The sequence below is a fragment of the Mauremys reevesii genome, linkage group 10 (assembly GCF_016161935.1).
Source record: "Mauremys reevesii isolate NIE-2019 linkage group 10, ASM1616193v1, whole genome shotgun sequence".
NCBI classification, from domain to species: domain Eukaryota; kingdom Metazoa; phylum Chordata; order Testudines; family Geoemydidae; genus Mauremys; species Mauremys reevesii.
The window spans coordinates 2,592,346-2,611,769 of record NC_052632.1 but is presented as its reverse complement, the minus strand read 5'-3'; the positions used below and the strand labels follow the sequence as shown (position 1 = coordinate 2,611,769).

The 19,424-nt window shown below is 39.1% G+C and overlaps 1 protein-coding gene across 1 annotated transcript in view; it reads right to left on the bottom strand.

Annotated features, from left to right (window-relative positions):
* Positions 1 to 19,424, bottom strand: part of UACA (uveal autoantigen with coiled-coil domains and ankyrin repeats) — a 72,141-nt gene that overhangs the window by 11,792 nt on the left and 40,925 nt on the right. Inside the window, exons 2-15 of the mRNA XM_039492212.1 lie at positions 16,899 to 17,032; positions 14,280 to 14,368; positions 13,405 to 13,469; positions 11,902 to 11,959; positions 9,745 to 9,815; positions 9,531 to 9,637; positions 8,093 to 8,274; positions 7,409 to 7,446; positions 5,883 to 5,969; positions 4,046 to 4,153; positions 2,311 to 2,343; positions 1,518 to 1,616; positions 1,257 to 1,287; positions 253 to 305 (exon numbers count right to left, since the gene is read on the bottom strand). Coding sequence (XP_039348146.1) covers positions 253 to 305; positions 1,257 to 1,287; positions 1,518 to 1,616; positions 2,311 to 2,343; positions 4,046 to 4,153; positions 5,883 to 5,969; positions 7,409 to 7,446; positions 8,093 to 8,274; positions 9,531 to 9,637; positions 9,745 to 9,815; positions 11,902 to 11,959; positions 13,405 to 13,469; positions 14,280 to 14,368; positions 16,899 to 17,032 — 1,155 coding nt within the window. The remainder of the gene's footprint in view (positions 1 to 252; positions 306 to 1,256; positions 1,288 to 1,517; positions 1,617 to 2,310; positions 2,344 to 4,045; positions 4,154 to 5,882; positions 5,970 to 7,408; positions 7,447 to 8,092; positions 8,275 to 9,530; positions 9,638 to 9,744; positions 9,816 to 11,901; positions 11,960 to 13,404; positions 13,470 to 14,279; positions 14,369 to 16,898; positions 17,033 to 19,424) is intronic.

Sequence of the window (19,424 nt, the reverse complement as noted above, 5' to 3'; positions counted from 1 at the left end):
AGTTGCAATTCATTTTAACACGGTCCCTGTGTTAACGCGGTACCGCGCATGGATCCCAAATCCTGTGTTCTGGCGAGGGTCCGGTGTATATGCAGAGAACATGAAATAATATACTGTGTATTATAGAATACATTTCTGTCTTACAACTGTACCTACTTCAAGCACTGTTTACATGCCCAGGAATACATATAAAAAGAGATACATCACAAATATTCACACAATGTTAATATAGTCTCAAAAAGTAAACGTTACCTGTGATTCTGTAGCAAATACTTGACCATGTTTAAGCAGCATATCTTCTTTCCCTAGATTACCATAGAACAAGGGACAAGATAAAAACCTCTTCTTTCAAATAGCCATAGGCCACCTTACTTCAATGGGTAGCCCCCACTGACTTGCATACAGGTTTATGATAGAGCAAATAATTTTTTTTTTAAACTACACAGTTGTTAATGCTGTGCTCATCCAGATTAGTTGGTAATCAAACTTGAAAATTAAAAGTATACCCAAATCAAAAGAGGGGTGGTGTCTGAGCTCAAAAGCTTAAGAATACACACTACAAAGCACTTGTAAATATGGATAGATAAGCTTGCACCAAAACATTTCAATCACTCGTATTGAAACTCACATTTAAGAAATATTCTACCAGCCATTCATACATAATATTAACTTACAAAACTAACACTGGGCTTTTAAAAATCTCTTTAAACTGAGTCAACAAATCTTTTTAAAAATAATCATTATTGATAAGAGCTCAGATTCTACAGCAACACACACCAATATAGATTCTGAACAGAAAACTTGACTAAATCAAGAACCTAAGAAAAGTGATCTTAGAAGTTGTTCGCAATCTTTGTATAGTTAAGACAACTTGAATAGTTATGTTGTATCAACTATTCATTTTTTTTTATTTAAATGGGTTTAGTGATATTCACCCCCTATTATTACAGAATATGCATGCCTGTCCCTCTCAGCTGGTCAGAGGATAAATGTTAGATCACTCTTTGCTGTGTTTGGGGCATGGGGAGTTAAATGAGATCTGGATACCTATTCAGGACAGGAACATCTACTCTCAAAGAATAAATCTGAGTGTACAGAAGTCAGACCTATAGGTTAAATCCAGTTACAATTAAAATTAGCATGAGACTAGAAAGAAAAAAAGAGAAAAAAGGGCAACAGTTTCACTTGAATTTTTTGAGATTGCATAATGCATTTAAAGAGAGAGAAATTCTAAAAATAAAATTAAACACTGTTACCAGAATCACTGCCAGAGCCCAGATAGTCACGCTGAAATGAAAAAAAACAGATTGCAGCAATTGACAAAAATAAAATATTCATTTTGTTCTAATTTTACATATAGAATGAGATGCTAATATGGTACCTAATTCAGTTACAGTTTAATGGCATAAGATGACTTTCAGGACAATTACATTTTTGTTTTCAAGACTAACTGGTATTATTGCCCCAATATATATGAAAAAATATATATTTATTGTTTGAGTTGAACTGCAACATACCTCATAGTGTCTAAGTTTAGATTTCAGAGCTTCAATACTTCTTAAGCTTTCTTCCTGCTGTTTTTCCTTGACCGTTAAGAGTCTTCTCAGCTCATCTTTCTGAAGGACAAGAGATGGTTGTGTTTGAGATCAGCTATCCACCACTATATCCAGACCCATAAGCATTTAGAACGCTTATTCAAATCCTGAGTTAAAGTTTCACGGGATCTCCCATTAGAGGTTAGCATTCAGAATCCCTTGCTTTCCAATGCCATAGATTTCTCTCTGACACTAACATCTGTACATTTATTAATTAAGTGAACATGTAAATGATGGCAGACACAAAACATCAATAACATGGCTGCATGCACCAGAAGTCTGCTGTGTTACTGAGAGTCACTATTTTAGTACTGAAAGATCTATAAAATGAGCAATATAATTCAAAGATGCATTGGCATGCTTTACGCAACATTCTTGTGACAAGATGTATGGTGGTGATGCCAGGAACCTAAATAACTAGTACAAGGCAACACTAAATGTATATCATTTTAGCTCTCATCAATCAAAAGCTATTGCCTTCACTGTACACAAGTGGAAAACATGGGAAGAACTCATATGGACAAAAATACGGCTGTGCAACTTTTGTATTAAAAAAGGTGAATGTGTAGCATTTTAGTTTTAAAGTGGCAATCATTAAAACTGCTATCGAAATGTCACAATAAAAGTAATATGATTAACTAAGGGAAGTATTTTACTCATGCTACAAGTTAATACTAAAATTTAAGGTGGAGAGGTAAAAAATTAGTTTTCCTACCTCACTTTCAAGATCATCTGCAACCATTTGCTCCTAGAAGGCAAACAAAAATCCCACACCCCCCAAAGTCATTTCAGTTATATGTTAAGAGGGGTTCATGTGTATTTGATAAAACAATCACTATATTTCAGTCCAGAATGATATCTGCTACCAACATCTTTCCCCTCCATTTTCCACATTGCTCTAATTTTTGGCAGGGAAGCACCTGCAGTCTGCCATATTCCAAATAAAAAAAGCAGGAATTAAATAATTTTGAAGTCTTAAAATGCATGCTAATATGACAGATTGTGCTTCCAAATTATTGAGGTATGTATCCTTTCTTGAGTTATTTAACACATTTTTTCTTGATTTTGGCTGAAAATTAATGCTAGACAAGTTTCTCTTGGTGCTGCTGCTCAAAGTAGTTAAAGGTTCACTTTGTTGTAATCATGACCATCAGGTATGAACATACCTACCGATGCTTATAAACATACTAGAACTGAGTTATGCATACACATGATGGGAGAATGTATACGCTTGATTTTTTGATTACAGCTGTTTAACTGATTACTGCTGTTTACGTTTAAAAAGTACTTGTGAAGAAAGTGCAGGGGCAAAACCTGGCTCCCAGTAAACAAGAGGTTAACTCCAGCTTTAATTTTCCTTTTCCATTCGACAAGCTCTCAGAGTGCTGTAAAGGCAGAGGGGATACACAATGCCTCTGGAAAGGCAGGGCTTCAGACTCACTTGGTCAGAGCTCGGTGAGTCCCAGGTTGGGAATCTTTGTTTCAATTTCTGCTGATTGAACATTTGCGCCTGCTGAACACTCCTGTTAATTACTACAGTTTCATGTCTGCTGAGTCACCCCCACCAGCTCTCAGTACTAAAATAGCAACACAATGCCCTAGACGCAATCTATTTACTAGTTAATGGATAATCACATTTGGGTTTTTTCCAAGCTGTTTTTAAATATAGAATAGACGATACTATTAAAGGCAGAATATCTGCTTTTAGCCATGCATCTGAGATTAGTATTTGTTCTTAAAACTGTAACATGAACCATCACGTGCTCCACAGTCTTGATTGTGATGTAAGGCTGTCGCTCATATTTGAGTATCAATAAAACTACTTCTAACAGCAACATTTCATCACATTCTAGAAATGACCACAGTATCAAAAGGTCATCTGCCTACAGATATACTGTATTGCAGCAAAAACCCAAGTGACAGAGTCAACAAGAACAGCTCACAGGGAAGCAATAAAAAAATTACAGAGCTCAGTTATGTGTATTTCCCCCCCACTCACTGAGACAGGAATCTAAGCCACCCATTAAACTGAGAAAGTAAAACGATTAACGAAGCATCTTTCAGGAAGTGAGAGTGACAGCCTTCCCACGTGCATTCCTTTCAAAACAAGCACTGGTTATTCATCAAAGAACATCAAATTAAAGTTCAAAGCAGGATTTGTTTTTTAAAGTTAAACGAAGTAATTCCGTTTCCCACAGATGGCTCTCTATAAGAGCAGAGAGGCTATTGGTTTCCTGGTGGATTATTTGATTTAAGAAAATTAACAACCCACCAAAAAATCCCTGGCTCCTTTTTTAATGTGCAGTTCACTGTGAATTGTTGAAATTTCCATTTCAAGACTTTAGACAAAGCCATTCTGATGTACTATGCCAACTTCAAAAGAATGGCTTTGTTATTCAAGTTAGATGATTGTTAGATTTTAAACATGATTATACAAAATCTATTTTTACCTCATTCAGTTGTAGCTCTAATACACTGACTCTGTTTAAAAGTATTCTGTGTTCCTGTTGAATCTCTCTCAATCGGTTTTTCAAATCTTCATTTTCTGCTTCCAGTTCCTGAAACAAAGAAAATTTAGGCGTCTTAACTAATAATTATAATGGTCATTCAGAACACCAATGACAGTTTAACAAAATTCATAAAATATCTGTAGCCTCATTGTAGATAAGTTTACAGGTATAATGATTTAAAGTGCCTTCAGAGTCTCCACCACTAGAATGCTTGTCCCAGGATGGATGTGGTACAAAAACACAGTTTTTAATATAATCTTTCTCTGTCCATATGCCAATGCTGACAGCATTTCAAGAGCTACTTTTATCTCCTGGCTGTCAACATATAAAAACCAACTTGTGCTAAAAAAAAAAGTCTGAAACCCAGCCACTGTGTTTAAAGATGTAATCTAAAAGACACTTCATTGGCATGAGGCATCATGATCGCCTTTTAATATGCTGTATGCCTGAAGTGCATCCAATGTAACCTTAATCACATCTTTTAAGCCAGAACAAATGCATTCTGTCTTTTGTAAATAAAGTGCAATTCTACCAATTAGCATAGTACCCTTTATCAGAATGAGATACATACATGCTTTCTAAACTAAAATACGTTGTTGGCCATTTAAATTTTTTATCCACTAATAAAAGACCATTTTATAAATATTTAAAAATAAATAAATAAGAACCTATTTAAACTGACAAAAGCTAAAAGTTCAGAGTTAAGCTACCATTACAGTAACTTCTCACAATGCACATAGTAAGGTACTTTAACAGTAGAGTTGCTACAACAGGGTATGCATGATTGTCAATTTTGGGACCTATGATCTCAGGTCATTCTGTTGTATACTAAAATATTTCATAATGGCAGCCTCAGTTTTAAATTGTCTAGTTTCCCTAGTTTAAAAAGTTATCCCCTCTATGTTATTTTATCTTTTTCAAATACTATACTGGCATACTAATAAGCTGAGGAAGGAAATGACATTGATTATTCTAGCAATTATAGCAAGCAAATTCATTTTCTAGTAAGACACCTACTAATATATTTTATTTTATATTTTCCTTAATTCAGTGAAATGCTTAAAAGGTTGAAATAAAAGTTAGCTTATTACACTACCATTTATCAACATTTGAGTGCTCTTTACAGAATCTACCTATTTTAACTAATAAAAGCCTCTGCAGAACATATTGTAAAATAGACACTACATACGACATAGGGCACAAAAGGGAGAAAGCTTTAAAATGGCCTGCTCACAGTTATCAGGTGGAATTAGTAAGAGTATGTCTCATAAATCATGAGGAAACACCAGGTAAATTTTGTAAGGCCTATTTCTTCCTTTTACATTTACATTTTCTCTACAGTGTAGAAGAGTCAATTATAAACCAGTAATTCCCTCACTGTTGCCTCAATCCTGAAAAGTAGTAGACACCTTCATCCCTCACTCTACAGGCGATACTCAACACCTAAGAGAATCAGCGTCTACATAAAGAGAAATGTTTAATAGCTCAATCTTAGGCTGTCTGATTGAATTGATTAGCATGCGTTTTAAGTGGAAGACTTTTTTTTTTTAAATAACTTTTTAGTCGGATAATTTTATCCCTTTTTAAAAGACAGGCAACAAATCACACACTTGCAACATTGCATGTCAGTAATGTTGAGAGCTGAAATACTACATTCCTCTTATGGAAATAGACAATGTGATTTATAACCAAGGTCTAATCTTTAATCAAACTTGTTGATTATCACATAAAATATATAAAGTACAAACCCCTTCCTGCTCTTTTTATTCTGATTTACCTGCATGCTTAGCTGTTCTCTCTGATACTGCTTGAAGTTCACTTCTTGTGCATACAGCTGATTCCGTTTCTGTGACACATTAGTAACCTGTTATTGCAGCATTAAAGCATAAAATAGTAAATTTAAGCAAACTAAACTCATGCTCTTTCACTTTCTGGATACAACATGTAAGCCCAGTGTTTTCCAACTGAGATCAGCATTATACTTTGTTATATATCCCCCCGGGGGGGGCAGCGTTATTACTAGTTCACACTTACTCTGCTATGCTATATTTCACAGAGGATAAAAATCAGATACATTTGTCAGGCAATCTAATCTACAGAGATAAGATGTGGTAGCCTTATTTCAAATCCCCAAACTAATATGCATATCATTTAAATATCAATGCCCAGATTGTCATCTATAACCAACAAGCACTGAATGCAGCTGAAGAGGGGTGTCACTTCCGCAGCAGTGCCAATGTTCAATTACTCTAAGCTATGCCAGCAGTCAGAGATCACCAGGCGTAAGTCTTCACTCCATGCACACTTATGTACATTAGTGGCCTAGACAAAAATGTTGTATGAGCCACTATTGTGATTTTACACCGCTGCAGCATTCCCCTGTGCAGGGAGTCTTCCATTAGCTCTCTAAACTGATTAAGAGGTCTGAGAATCATGCTTCATATACATTCAGACTGTTGGAGAGCTAAGTTTCAAAATAACCACATACAAATTAAGAAAATCAGTACTTATGCTTGCAAAGATGCACAGTATAATGATTTTCCATTACATGGACCATGCAATTTTAGTAAATAAAAATCAGGCTCCTGGGCAACATGAAGTACTACTGAGCAAATATTTTAAAAGCGTCAGGGTAACTATGAGCAGGCATGGAAATGTTTCACATACTAGTTGTGCTATACTACTGGACTGATGGACAGCAAGTGGGGAAAATACACAATAGCAACTTTTTTAAAAAGTTTAGAAAACAGTAATTTAACTAATGAATTACTTTTATTCATTTGCCCACTGGATGGAATTTAAAGCAGTGTTACCGTTTACTGCACGTTAATAAAAGTTAGAAACACCTGGGAGTCACATTCTGTATAAGCATTAGCCACAAAGGATCATTCAGATGGAACAAAAACTTAGAGAAAATATTACTGAGGATGGATTTAGAATAGAACTTTGATTCCCCCAGTGTCCTTCACACAAGCAAAGTCATGAGCTTTGTGACAGTGAAGTAATGGTGTACACACAGCCACCATTGTGCTCACCAATAGCTCATATGCATCTCAGGACAACAGAAAAGGTTTTATGGACAAAGAATTTGGCCAGAACAACATGGATGTCCCTATTCATTCTGAGAAGAACTGTATCATAATACGGTGTTCTTTCTAGGCAGTCATCAGACATGGGCAAAAAGGACAACATCTTGCCAGAGTGAAACCTTTACAAGCATACAACATGCAGTGTCTGTAATGCTTATGAACATATGAGCTTCCTCAGTGACAGACATTTAGCATAGGAAAAAAAAAATCTTACCTTGTATTCAGGCTGTCCTTTCTTCATAAGCTCCTTTGCTAAAAAGCAACAAAAGTTAGGTTTTTAATACACACACACACACACACACACTTAATTCAAGTTAGAAATTGATCTAACAGTGATACTAGAGGAAATATCTAATTACCAATTTGCATTTCTGATTTGTTAACTGAAAGAATAATCACAAATCCAAATAGTTTTACTATTGGTAAGATTGAATATTTCCCCTTTATCATTGATAATGCTATACCAATTTCAGGAGCGATTTAAACAACTAGTCCTATTTAAAATGTATCATTTCCATTTCTGATTATTTTCCAACTGTATAACATATTTACATCATATACAGTGTTAGGTTTTGTAACATTACAATGGAGTATCCCAGGATTAGATAAATGTAAATGTTCCCATTCTGAATAGAAGGGACAGTCTGTTCTCCAAGGTTAGCATGCCGTATACTGTGACAATATCACATCCTTATATTGAATAAACTTATTTCCAAAAAAACATTGTCCACAAAATGTAATTCAGATAATTTAAAAAAAACATTATAAATGCTTATATTAATACTATCTGCCCACTCAAGAACCAACACTCCCTATAAGAGGAATAATAAGCATGAAAACAAAAAACCCAGAAGGAAAGAAGAGAAATCTCTCCCAAATACAGGAATGCTTTTCATACCTTTGCTGGAATCCTCAATGGCAGTCTTTATTAGGGCCAAAATGTCAATATTGTCACCAATTCTGGCATAGTAAGAACAGTCATGACCAAGGGCATCAACCAAACTAACATCTGCACCATTTTTGAGCAAAACTTCGACCGCATCCTTGCAGCCATATTCACAGCCTAACATTAGAGCAGTCCTGGGGGCAGGGAGAAAGACCACACACACACACACCAGACATGTAAGGAGACAATTTGCAATTGGACAGCTTACTTAAAGTAGTAATCACTACTTTTTTGTAAACTCAATTATAGAAGCCTGTGCTTAGAGAAAGAACCTTTCCTCAACGCATCTTCATGTAATTGGACTTTTCTATTTAACCAATATGTAAAGTATTTTACTAAAACCAGAGCTAAAATGCTTTATTCACAGAAAAAATTAAAGTAAACCCAAGTCATCTTCTCCTCAAGAGACTCGTGATTTTCAAAACATAGATTTATTATCCCATCCTTCATTTCAAGTTTTACTAAGTTCAGCACACAAGTTACAAATACTATAGGAAAAAAGGTATCAAAAGAGTCTCACAAAAAACCTCAGACCAAATTCTGAAGGTGCCTGGAAACATGCAGTCCCACCCAAACAAGTGCATATGCACCTTTCAAAAGTATTGTTGCAAGCTCCCATATTCTACCCAAGACAAGCCCACCCCTCAGCATAGTGTATTTATAATCCAACCAGAAATACCTGGGGAAGAAGTGGCTGTGCATGAAACTCAGAACACATATGTAAACGCACAAAGTAAAAATTACTAAATCACTTGTGAGTAGGATGACCAGATAGCAAGTGTGAAAAATCGAGATGGGGGTGGGGGTAATAGGCACCTATATAAGAAAAAGCCCCAAATATCGGGATGGTCCCTATAAAATCAGGACATCTGGTCACCCTATTTATGAGCCTTAATGGGATTTGGGTGCTTTTAAAAAAATGTGACTTGGGGAGGAGCAGCAGACAGGCAACACAGGACACCATGAAGGGATATGTTGTGAAGATTAATTTTTTCACAAGTGCCTGAGTGCAGAGAAGAGGTAATCCCTTTCACTTGGGTCTTTCAGCTGTCAACTCTACTTCTATCCAGTTCACTATAAGCACCAGTTTACATTCTCTACACAAGTCAATAGTCTTTCAGCTGCATAAGCCAGGAATACATACACTGAAAAATAGAAGATTATTACGGAAATTACGGACTTTGTTTGTGGAAATAGGCATTTTGTCAATGCTGTCTCATTTATATTATTTGAATTGGCTAATCAACATTTGAAGTTAAGTCTTACTTTGGTATATTTTTCAGCTGTACAGTTTAACAAGTTTATTTTACAACTTGCAAGCCTGAAAGCTGAGGGAGCCCTGTTTAAGAATACAGATACATTGCCAACATATCCCAGTGGAACGTATTACCTGTTTTGTTTGTCTCTGGCATTCACATCAGCTCCCCTGTCGATCAGAAGCTGACATACTGTTGGACGACACATCTGAGTGGCCAGCACTAGGGGTGTCCTCCCATCCTGGAAAACAGGAAAAATTGGGAAAGGGCACATTCTCAAAAAGAGGGGAAAAAAAAAACACATTAGATTCCGAAGAGAAGGAAGGATAGCAATAACTAGTGACTTACTCCATCTTTGGCATTCACTGAGGCACCATGATCACACAGTAGCTGAATACTAGAGGAACAGTCTGACATAGCTTTTGGGAACAAAGAAAAGAAAGTGGTTTAAGTGTCTGAGGAGAGCCTTCCATGGAGTCCCAAGTACGCCTAGGATTCCACTTTTAAGCCTTCATCTGCCAAGCTACACTGTGCAGCCACCATTCCTCCAGCTCAGCAGGTCCAGAAAGGAATCAAACTTGTTGCTGCCTTTTAATTTGCCACAGGAGTTGCTGAAGAGCATGAGTCACTCCCCCATATACACTCCTTTCCGTGAGCTAAGCACTCCTTGAATGCTGCTCACAGCCTATGGAGCAAGATACTTGGAATCAAATCAAAACAAGATGCTCGTATTTTATTCTATGCAGGACAACAGATAAATATAGAATATGAATTCAGTAATTGACTGTTTTGATCATAGTGCTGTGCTTTTGAATTGACTCTAAGGAAAGTGACAGCTATATTCTTCAGCACATATCTAAAAGTTTACAGTGCAAGAAAAGTTCACCTGCAGGAACAAACATTCCTGTACTAAAATTCTAAACAACTGGCCTTAGCCTTATACTGGAGGTGGCATCTTAATTAGAAAGCAGTGTCATTTGTGGAAGTGTCTGTGCAAGATCCCTCCAGAATACCATTACCCAGCTTCCAGTCTCCAATACACTGTTTCTGAGGAAAGTCAAATTCAACACACACACACACACACACACACACGAGTATCAGAGGGGTAGCTGTGTTAGTCTGGATCTGTACAAAGTGACAAGAGTCCTGTGGCACCTTATAGACTAACAGGCGTATTGGAGCATGAGCTTTCGTGGGTGAATACCCACTTCGTCGGATGCACGTTGTGGAAATTTCCAGAGGCAGGTATAAATATGCAGGAAATTTCCACGACATGCATCCGACGAAGTGGGTATTCACCCATGAAAGCTCATGCTCCAATACGGCTTTTAGTCTATAAAGTGCCACAGGACTCTGTCACTTTTTACAAAAAGAAGAGAGTCTTATGCTTTAGGATTCACTGAACTCTGGTGCTATGCTCTTGAAAGCATGTGCAGTTTGCAATGAACACACAATCATAGTCCAAAATGTTAAGGAGGGGCACAGAGTTTTGCAAGGATTTAGACTGATCGAGACTAACCTATCTTATGCTATGTCTACATTACGCAGCTTTTAGCAACACAGCAATGCTGCTACAGCCGTGCTGCTAAAAGGCGCGCAGTGTAGCTGCTGTTTGTCAGCAGGAGAGCTCTCCCGCCGACAAAAAACTTGCACCCCCAACAAGGGGGTAGCATTGTTGGCAGGAGAGTGGTCCTGCCAACAAAGCACTGTCCACACCAGTGCTTTTCCTTGACAAATAACTTTTTTTTGGGGGGGGGAGGGGGGTGTTAAACACCTCTACATGACAAAAGTTTTGTTGTTCACTTGCCATTGTAGACCAAACCTTCGTCTACTAACATCGTACACCTTGTTCAGAGCTTAGCCTTTTGCCATAATGTTAAAATTTCAATGAACAACTCATTTGTTGTATGCAGTTTTCTAATGTCTTTTGTTCTTGTTTCTAAACTGATAGATGACCTGTCAAAGGCACATTTTCCTCTATGAGGACAAAGTCTATGACAATTCCAAAGTTTTAAGAAGCAGCCATTTGGGTAAGAGTGCAAAGCCTCATCTAAAAAAAGGTCTTAAACAGTAATCCAGTTCCTCCCACTGATCTAAAAATGAATAAAAATTTTATCAAGCTCCACTCTCTCTGCCCCCACAGAGGCAGATACAGAGGCAGATCTCCTGCTTCTTTTAGCTGAGAAGCAGGAGATATTTCAACCAAAGAGTTTTTCTCAAAATTTTAGGCACCTGGAAACAGAACTCATGTATGAGTGCTTCTCAACACTATACATATTAGCTGAGTGAATAAGAAAATTTTTTCAGATAAATATTTTCTACCACAGGTTTAATAAGGTCAATTGAAGGGGAAAAAATAAACTATGCCAATTTCTTCTACAGTAGATACATTATGATAGAGTATCCTTTTCAGTGAGAAATATAATTTAGAGGAGAACCTCTTAAAATTAACTGAAATAAATAGCTACATGCAGCAGTTCCTGGAATGGCAAAAACACTGCTTACCAGCATCATGAAGAGCAGTTCTACCATGAAGATCCAGATTTTCAGTTGGACAATTGTACTGTTAAAAGAATAATTCTTAATTACTAGATATGTATCAATTAAGATTTAGCTCCAATATTTATAATGCACAAGTCACTCAGGCTTACAAGTAAAAACTAGAAATCACTGAACTAGAAACATTTAAACTAGGGCTGTTGATTAATCGCAGTTAACTCAAGTGATTAACTCACAAATTAACTGCCATTATTTGCAGTTTTAAGCGCACTGTTAAATAGAATACAGTGTTCCCTCTAATTGTTTATGTCCATGTGCGGAATGAATTTTGTTATGTGCACCAACATGGAGGTGATGTGTGACATCACCCTCATATTGGGGCACATAACAAAATTCATGTGGTGGGGCCTAGGGGTTTGGAGTGCAGGAGGGGGCTCAGGGCTGGGTGCAGGGGGTGAGTGCCCCAGCTAGGGGTGAAGGCTCTGGGGTGGGGCCAGAGGAGAGTGAAGGCTCTGGGGTGGGTCCGGGAATGAGGGGGTTGGGGTGCGGGAGGGGGCTCAGGGCTGGGGCCAGGGAGTGCAGGCTGCACCAGGGCTGCAGTGGTGGTGGGGGAGAGGGGGAGGGGGAGAGATCCTCCCAGCCCTCTCTCAATGCAGCAGCTTGGGGACAGGCACCTCTCCCCAGCCGCAGCAGCTCTGGTCGGGCTGGGCCAGGCAGGCTCCTCTCCCCAGGCCGCAGCAAGTCTGAGGCAAATTGGCACTGGGGCCAGCAGGGAGGGGCGTCTCTCGCCGCCGTGGCCAGTCCGTGCCGGGGGACTCTCCCCGCCGCAGCCCTTAATAGGCAGCTACGCGGCCATGCGGCTTACAGGGAACTCGGGTAGAATACCAATTGAAATTTATTAAATATTTTTTGGTGTTTTTCTACATTTTTAAATATAATGATTTCAATTACAACACAGACTACAAAGTGTACAGGGCTCACTTTGTATTATTTTATTACAAATATTTGCACTGTAAAAATTATAAACAAAATAGTATTATTAAATTCACCTCATACAAGTACTGTAGTGCAATCTCTTTATCGTGAAAGTGCAACTTACAAAAGTAGATTTTTTTGTTACATAACTGAACTTGAAAACAAAACAACGTAAAACTTTGCTACAAGCCCACTCAGTCCTACTTCTTATTCAGCCAATCACTAAGAGAAACAAGTTTGTTTACATTTACAGGAGATAATGCTGCCCACTTCTTATTTACAATGTCACCTGAAAGCGAGAAGAGGCATTTGCATGGTACTTCTGTAGCTGGCATTGCAAGGTATTTACATGCCAGATGTGCTCAAGGTTCACATCACCAAAAGGAGAATTTAGGGGCAGGTGCAATACCACAAACTACTTTTAATTTTTTTTTTTAAACTAACTATAAAATTAACAGCATCTCTTGAAGAACACATACTTCCCTTTCATGTCTAAATGTAAAATGTGGCACAAAGATTTACTATCTTCAATACCTGTAATAACTTTTGCAAACAAAGAGCATGTCCATATTTTGCAGCAAGATGCAACGCATTTCTCCCTACGGATTAAATACACATAAAAGCATTAAATTGGGAACTACAGTAGGGCTATCAGTATGAACATGCAATACAATACACCATGAAGACATTTAATATGTTTCCCTTGTATCCAGATACTTCACTATTCATAATGCAATATTGTAATTTATAAAGAACAAGAAATTTGACACAAATAACTAACCAGATTTTTGTTTATTTCTTCTTTTCACATGCCCCCATTTCTCACTACTAATTCAGACCCTTGATAGAACTTCACGGTTATGAAATCCCATGAGATTTCCAGGTTGGTTTCTGGATGAAAGGCAATTCAGAGAAGCATCTGCATGATTTTACATACTACTCAGAATCAAACCTTTTGAAATTCTCCCAGCACTTTTTCCAAACTCCATAAACCATGCTGTTCCCATACATATTTTAAATTTTATGTATTAAGATTTACTTAGCTAGAATAGCAAATGTAGACACAAGTCCATATTCAGAGGAGCCAGAGTACTTAAAATCATTTAAAGACTCTTTTGAGTTAAACTTCTCTATTTGCCTGGAAATTTGTTCAATTCAGAGAACCTAAACTATATCCAGCACAGAATCAGACAGTCTGAAGCATGTACTCTATGCCATGTTTCTAGCCATGAGGAAGTAAAGAATTTCAAGCAGATATTCAACACGTGCTCAAGTCTACATCTATTTTAGCCTGTTCCATACTACAGGACAAGTTATAAGCATTTAATGTAGATTTTGTTTTGGGATAGAAATCAGACCTATGCCAAGGGTTTTTGAAAATGTCGCCCTTAAACTTTATGGAAGCATACCTGCAGCATCGCTGGCTACGATATCAACCCCATGTACAAGAATGGTATTCAAACAATCCAGGTTTCCTTTTGATGCTACAACATGAAATCTAAGGGGAAAAAAAGATACTATGCATTTCTTGGCTTAAACAGACTAGTTTTGCATGAAAGAAAAAGAAAAAAAGGGTAACAGAGGCAGAGTTCACAATAAAAACAGTTGTACAGTGAAGTGTCAGGTAGGTTAAAACCAGATTTCACTCATGTAGTTCAAGCTTGGAAAGTCTAGTGCTGTAGCATGTCCTGAACCAATTTAAGGGGGTAGGGGTGGAAGAGGAGGAAGCATCAGTTCTTTCAATAAAGCCAGCACACCACTTGTATGTCTGTGGCGGAGAATGAGTACAATATTGATAAGCTTTCCCTTTCCAAATCAGGATTCAAATTTACTAGGATCTAGCATTAGCATAGTCAAAGCAATGATACTTCTATCACTTCCGTTTGAAATTGTGGCCACGTGGATTTCTGTTAACTTTTGTGAACATACCTTGAGGAAGGATGGTCATGCTGACTGTTATAAGAACCAGCTCAAAGTTCTCCTATCAATCCAAATTTTAAAGATGGAGGATAACTTCTGGTAAAGAGCAATTCCTCATCCTCCTCTCTCCTTCACCTTTCCTCCCCACAAAAATCTAACAGTTCCCTCTATATTTACTGTCTAGTTCCCTTACTTTTCAACTGGCTGCATCTCTCACTCTGATCAACCCCAGCTCCAGTTTTACTTGTGCATTTGCTAATGCACGCTGGGATTTAAGTAGTACAGAAAAGATACAGGGTGGCATTGGGGCCCCCAAAGCAGTGCTGCTGGATCCCACTATTTTTAATGCTGAGGGGGCTGCAGAAAGGTAGGGTACTGCATAGGCTTGGAAATTCCCTCAAAAGTCTATTACAGATGCTTCAATCCAGAGGAGCTATTGGGTTTTGTCCACCTATTACAACCATGGCTGTAGTTCAGTTTTTCTATTTGTAACCAGAATCCCTCCTATTTCAGACAGGAGGTAGATACACAATACAATTCCAGCAGACTCTTCCATAAAATACTTACGCCCATTATTTACTCATCTGTGAAATTAATTATAAAAAGCCAGGACTGGCTCCTATGCATTGGTGCATAAATATGCTAAGAGATCACCAGACCTCAAGTAGGAGTAAACCATACTATCCTGCACTCATATTTCCACTGAACCAGAGTAACTACTGGAATAGAAGCAATCATGGAAAAACACAAGGAGGACAAAGAATGTCTAAGAATTAAAGAATGGATGCTTGTAAGGCACAATATCCAAAAGCCACTTGTACTTCTTCTTTCTTGGTGTACCTGGCAGTTTTGATACAAGATGATTCAAGAACCTGAAATGGTTAGCAGAATCAGGCAGATGATAATATCACAGTGTAATCTTTGGCTAAGTTTTATGGCTATAGGAATGTTCCCACCCAAACATGCATATTTCTTTTACCTACTACTATTACCTACCACAAATCATACAGTATTAATGCTGTTGAACAACCTAGAAATACAGTCAACACTGGTAATTTGAGACAAAATGGTTGGCAGTAATATCTGGAGAATGCTTTTCAAATCTTATTTTGAGTTTAGTTTTGAAGATTCTAAAAATACTAACTGTATTTTCCTATAATATCCATTATGAAAAGAATTAAATTAGCAAACCCAAAAGGGGTTTAGGAAACATTTTAGATGACACACATGCTAGGGATTTGTTTAGATTTAGGGGGAAGGTGTTCGTTTTAAAGAAATTTAAGATAAAATACTCCATATACTATTACATACAAACAAGAAAAGCCAGTTACATATATAGATTCAGTTTGTGCAATGGGAAAGAAATAAAAGTGACAGCCAGCCACTTCTGGACTGGCTAGATCTCTTACTTTTGGCTTCATGGGCAAGCCTCTATCATGCTGTGGACTTCTGAATTCATGGAATCAACCCCTGGATCACAGATTTCTGTTGAGTAGATTTTCCTTATCTTTCCCCAACCTCCTGCTTTCAGATCTCTTTTCAAGCCTCCCTCTCGCTATATTGTAATGTAGAGTACTCCACTCTTACCTAATCAATCCCCTACAAGCCCCTCAGCCACTCACAGTGCCCAATATAACTTCCTTCAGATTATCACCATCTCAATTTTGCTACCCTAGGCTCTAACCTTTTTGCCTTTCCAGTTCACACAATAGGACTTCACACATCTCTTCGAGGGACGGATGTCAATGAGTATGCATTCCTATTTCCCCAGTACTGCTAAATGAACCTGACTAACAGGAGGCTGACAGGCTTCAGAACAATGGTATGTGGCTAGATGAAGTGCGAATTTCTATCTAGGATGGTACAGTGGGGAGCTTATTTTAGTAAAGTATGGAATTTGTGTACACTCTTCTTTTGCTTAAAATCTTCTACCTCTAATAGATATGTAATTCTGGAACTCTAATTCTGTAATCTGCTGTTTGTTTCAGATGGGGAAGAGTAATACACAGCATCAGTAAAAATGTGATATAATGAAGAAAGATTTACAGTCTAAACAAATTTCACTACTTATGCCATCATCCTCCACTACATTCTTGGGAATTACTTACGCAGATCTCCCTTCCACATCCAGTTTAGTAGGATTGACTCCCTTTTTGGCAAGAATAGATGAAATTTTTTCCACATCTCCCCTTTCAGCTGCTTTCATCAACCGATCATCATATTTGCTCCAATCTGTATTCAGCTGCATAAAGACACAAGTAAAAAAAACCACCACCACAAATGAGTTAACTGCATAATGTGAACCCATTAAGATTACCATCATAAAAAATTAATCTCATAATTTGCTCCATTCCCAGGCAAGAAATCTTCATTATATTACAGTTTAATTTGTCAATATCTACTACAGACACAGAGCAGCATGTATACTAAAAAACCCTACCAAAGACCATGCTCCTGCACACAGTTCTCCCACTGGGGAAAGCGTAAGAGAAAAACCACGTGACAGATGTGTAAACACACTGCTTAATTCACTACAGGAAGATGCCCACATCCTACAGTGATGAGGACATTATAAAAACTATATAGAATAGAATATCACATACTTAAGGGGAAAAGCCCCCTTAGAATTCTGTAGGCTTCTCTAAAGACCCACGTGCTATGAAGTCCAGAAACAAAACAAAAAAGCTTGCATTAAAAGCATAAAATCCAAGTATGAAAACAACCGTAGGACATAAGGTTAAAGAAACGTAACTCTGCCTCTGCCAACTTTCCAGCCTACATTCTACTTAAGTGCAAGATGAAGACATTTTACTAAAGGATATTTGATAAGGACATAAAGTTTGCAGCCAGCAGCTATCAACATCCTAAATTCACTTTAGGGTTTGACTCTACACAAAGTACAGAGCTCACATCTTTGATTTCACAAACACATCTAGGATATGAAACCATAACCCAATATCACTCAGCACAGTGAGGATGCAAATTTAGTAGCATTTGGACCAGCTCTTAGGGCTTGGCTACTTTACAGTTGCAGCTGCTGGTGGAGCTTTTTCGCTGCAAATAAACACCCCCGTCACACACAGGGGCACAGCACAGCGCTCCTGTCCTGGTGCAGCGCTGCTGGCTGAAAACATCCGGGTTGGGGGGGGAGTAGCGCAGGTGAGCGCTGGTGACCTGCTGCTGGACACTCTTGGACACTCACCAGCACGCCCTCCCTCTCCCAGAATATAAATTCTCCAGTTCCTGTTCAGCCACTCACAGTGCACTGCTGCACTCTGCTCTCTCCTTCTTGCCTCCTTTAATGCCCCTTTAAAAAAAAAAAAAAAAATTCCTTCCCTGTTTGCTGCAGCCAGGTGTGTGTGATCAGTTACAGGTTTATTACAGGTTACAGGTCCAACCATGCCTCACAGCAAGCCAGCATGGAGCACAGGGTGGTGGAGGACCTCAGGACCTCATCAGTGGGTGGGTGAGGCGTTCGCACAGCAAAGCTGCGGCGTAGAATTACCGTATCTTTGAGCAGATATCAAGGGATATGCTGGATAGGGGGGGCATCAGGGGGGGGCGGCGCACACAATGCAGGGTGAAGTTAAAAGGCTGCGGCCCTGCCTACAAAAGCCGAGAGAGAGGGATCCGCGATCCGATCCGCGCCGCCCCGGACCCGGGATGGGGAGATGGATGGACAACACCTTGGGGGTGACCAGGGCCACGGGAGGGGCTGGAGCAGGGAGGGGGGAGGGGGGGGGGAGAGGGAGGAGGAGAGAGGGGAGAGGAGGAGGAGGATGAAGGGAAGGGGGGGGGGGGAACTGAAGAAGAGCAGCCGCAGCAGGCAGCAGCAGGGAGGAGGAGCAAAGGGGCAGCCAGCAGCAGCAGAGCAGCAGCCAGAGCAGCAGAGAGAGGAGAGCAGGAAGGCGGTTATTTGCTTAGGCTTTATTTTCTGGGGGAGTGGGGAATGGGTTATGGATGGAAGCATGGCATGGATGCATGCAGTCTAGATGTGTAGTGTGTAGATGTGTGGTCGTCTGTCTCTTCTCAGTTCTCTCAGCAGCTGCTTCTCAGGCCAGCAAAGCCGTGGGCAGCCGCGTTTATAGGCAGCCAGCGCCACTGTGTCCAGTGTCCACTGGTCCAGGTTGGGTGGCGCGTCCTTGGCCTCCAGGGCCACTCTTCCCATTTCTGAACACAGGCACGCGTCCGGCACGCTCCATATTGCCCTAAGAGCCCCCCGCTGTTCCCCTTTCCTGCCCCGACCTGTCTCTTCCCACTAAGTCCAGTGAAAAGAATGAGTGAAGAGATAGAAAGAGAGAGATAGGAGATTTACTGAGAAGATCTCTTCCCCATCTCCCTCATTCTCTACAACTCCTCCCCTCAGCAGCTCCAAGCAACCCCCCTCTCCTCCCAGCTCTCTCACTCACTTGTTCTCTCCTTTTTTCCTTTCCTTTTTCTGTGATTTTTTTCCTTGTTTGCAAGTGATACAGTGTAACAAGATATGTTCAAAGAGTGTATGGGATACAATGTAACAATTGTGTGATGTTATTGTTGTGTGCTGTGTTGTGTGTGTTGTGAGTGTATGTTGTTGTCAACTCAGTGTACCAGAACATCAAAAAAAAAGAGGAAAAATCCAAGAGGAAAAAAAAGAA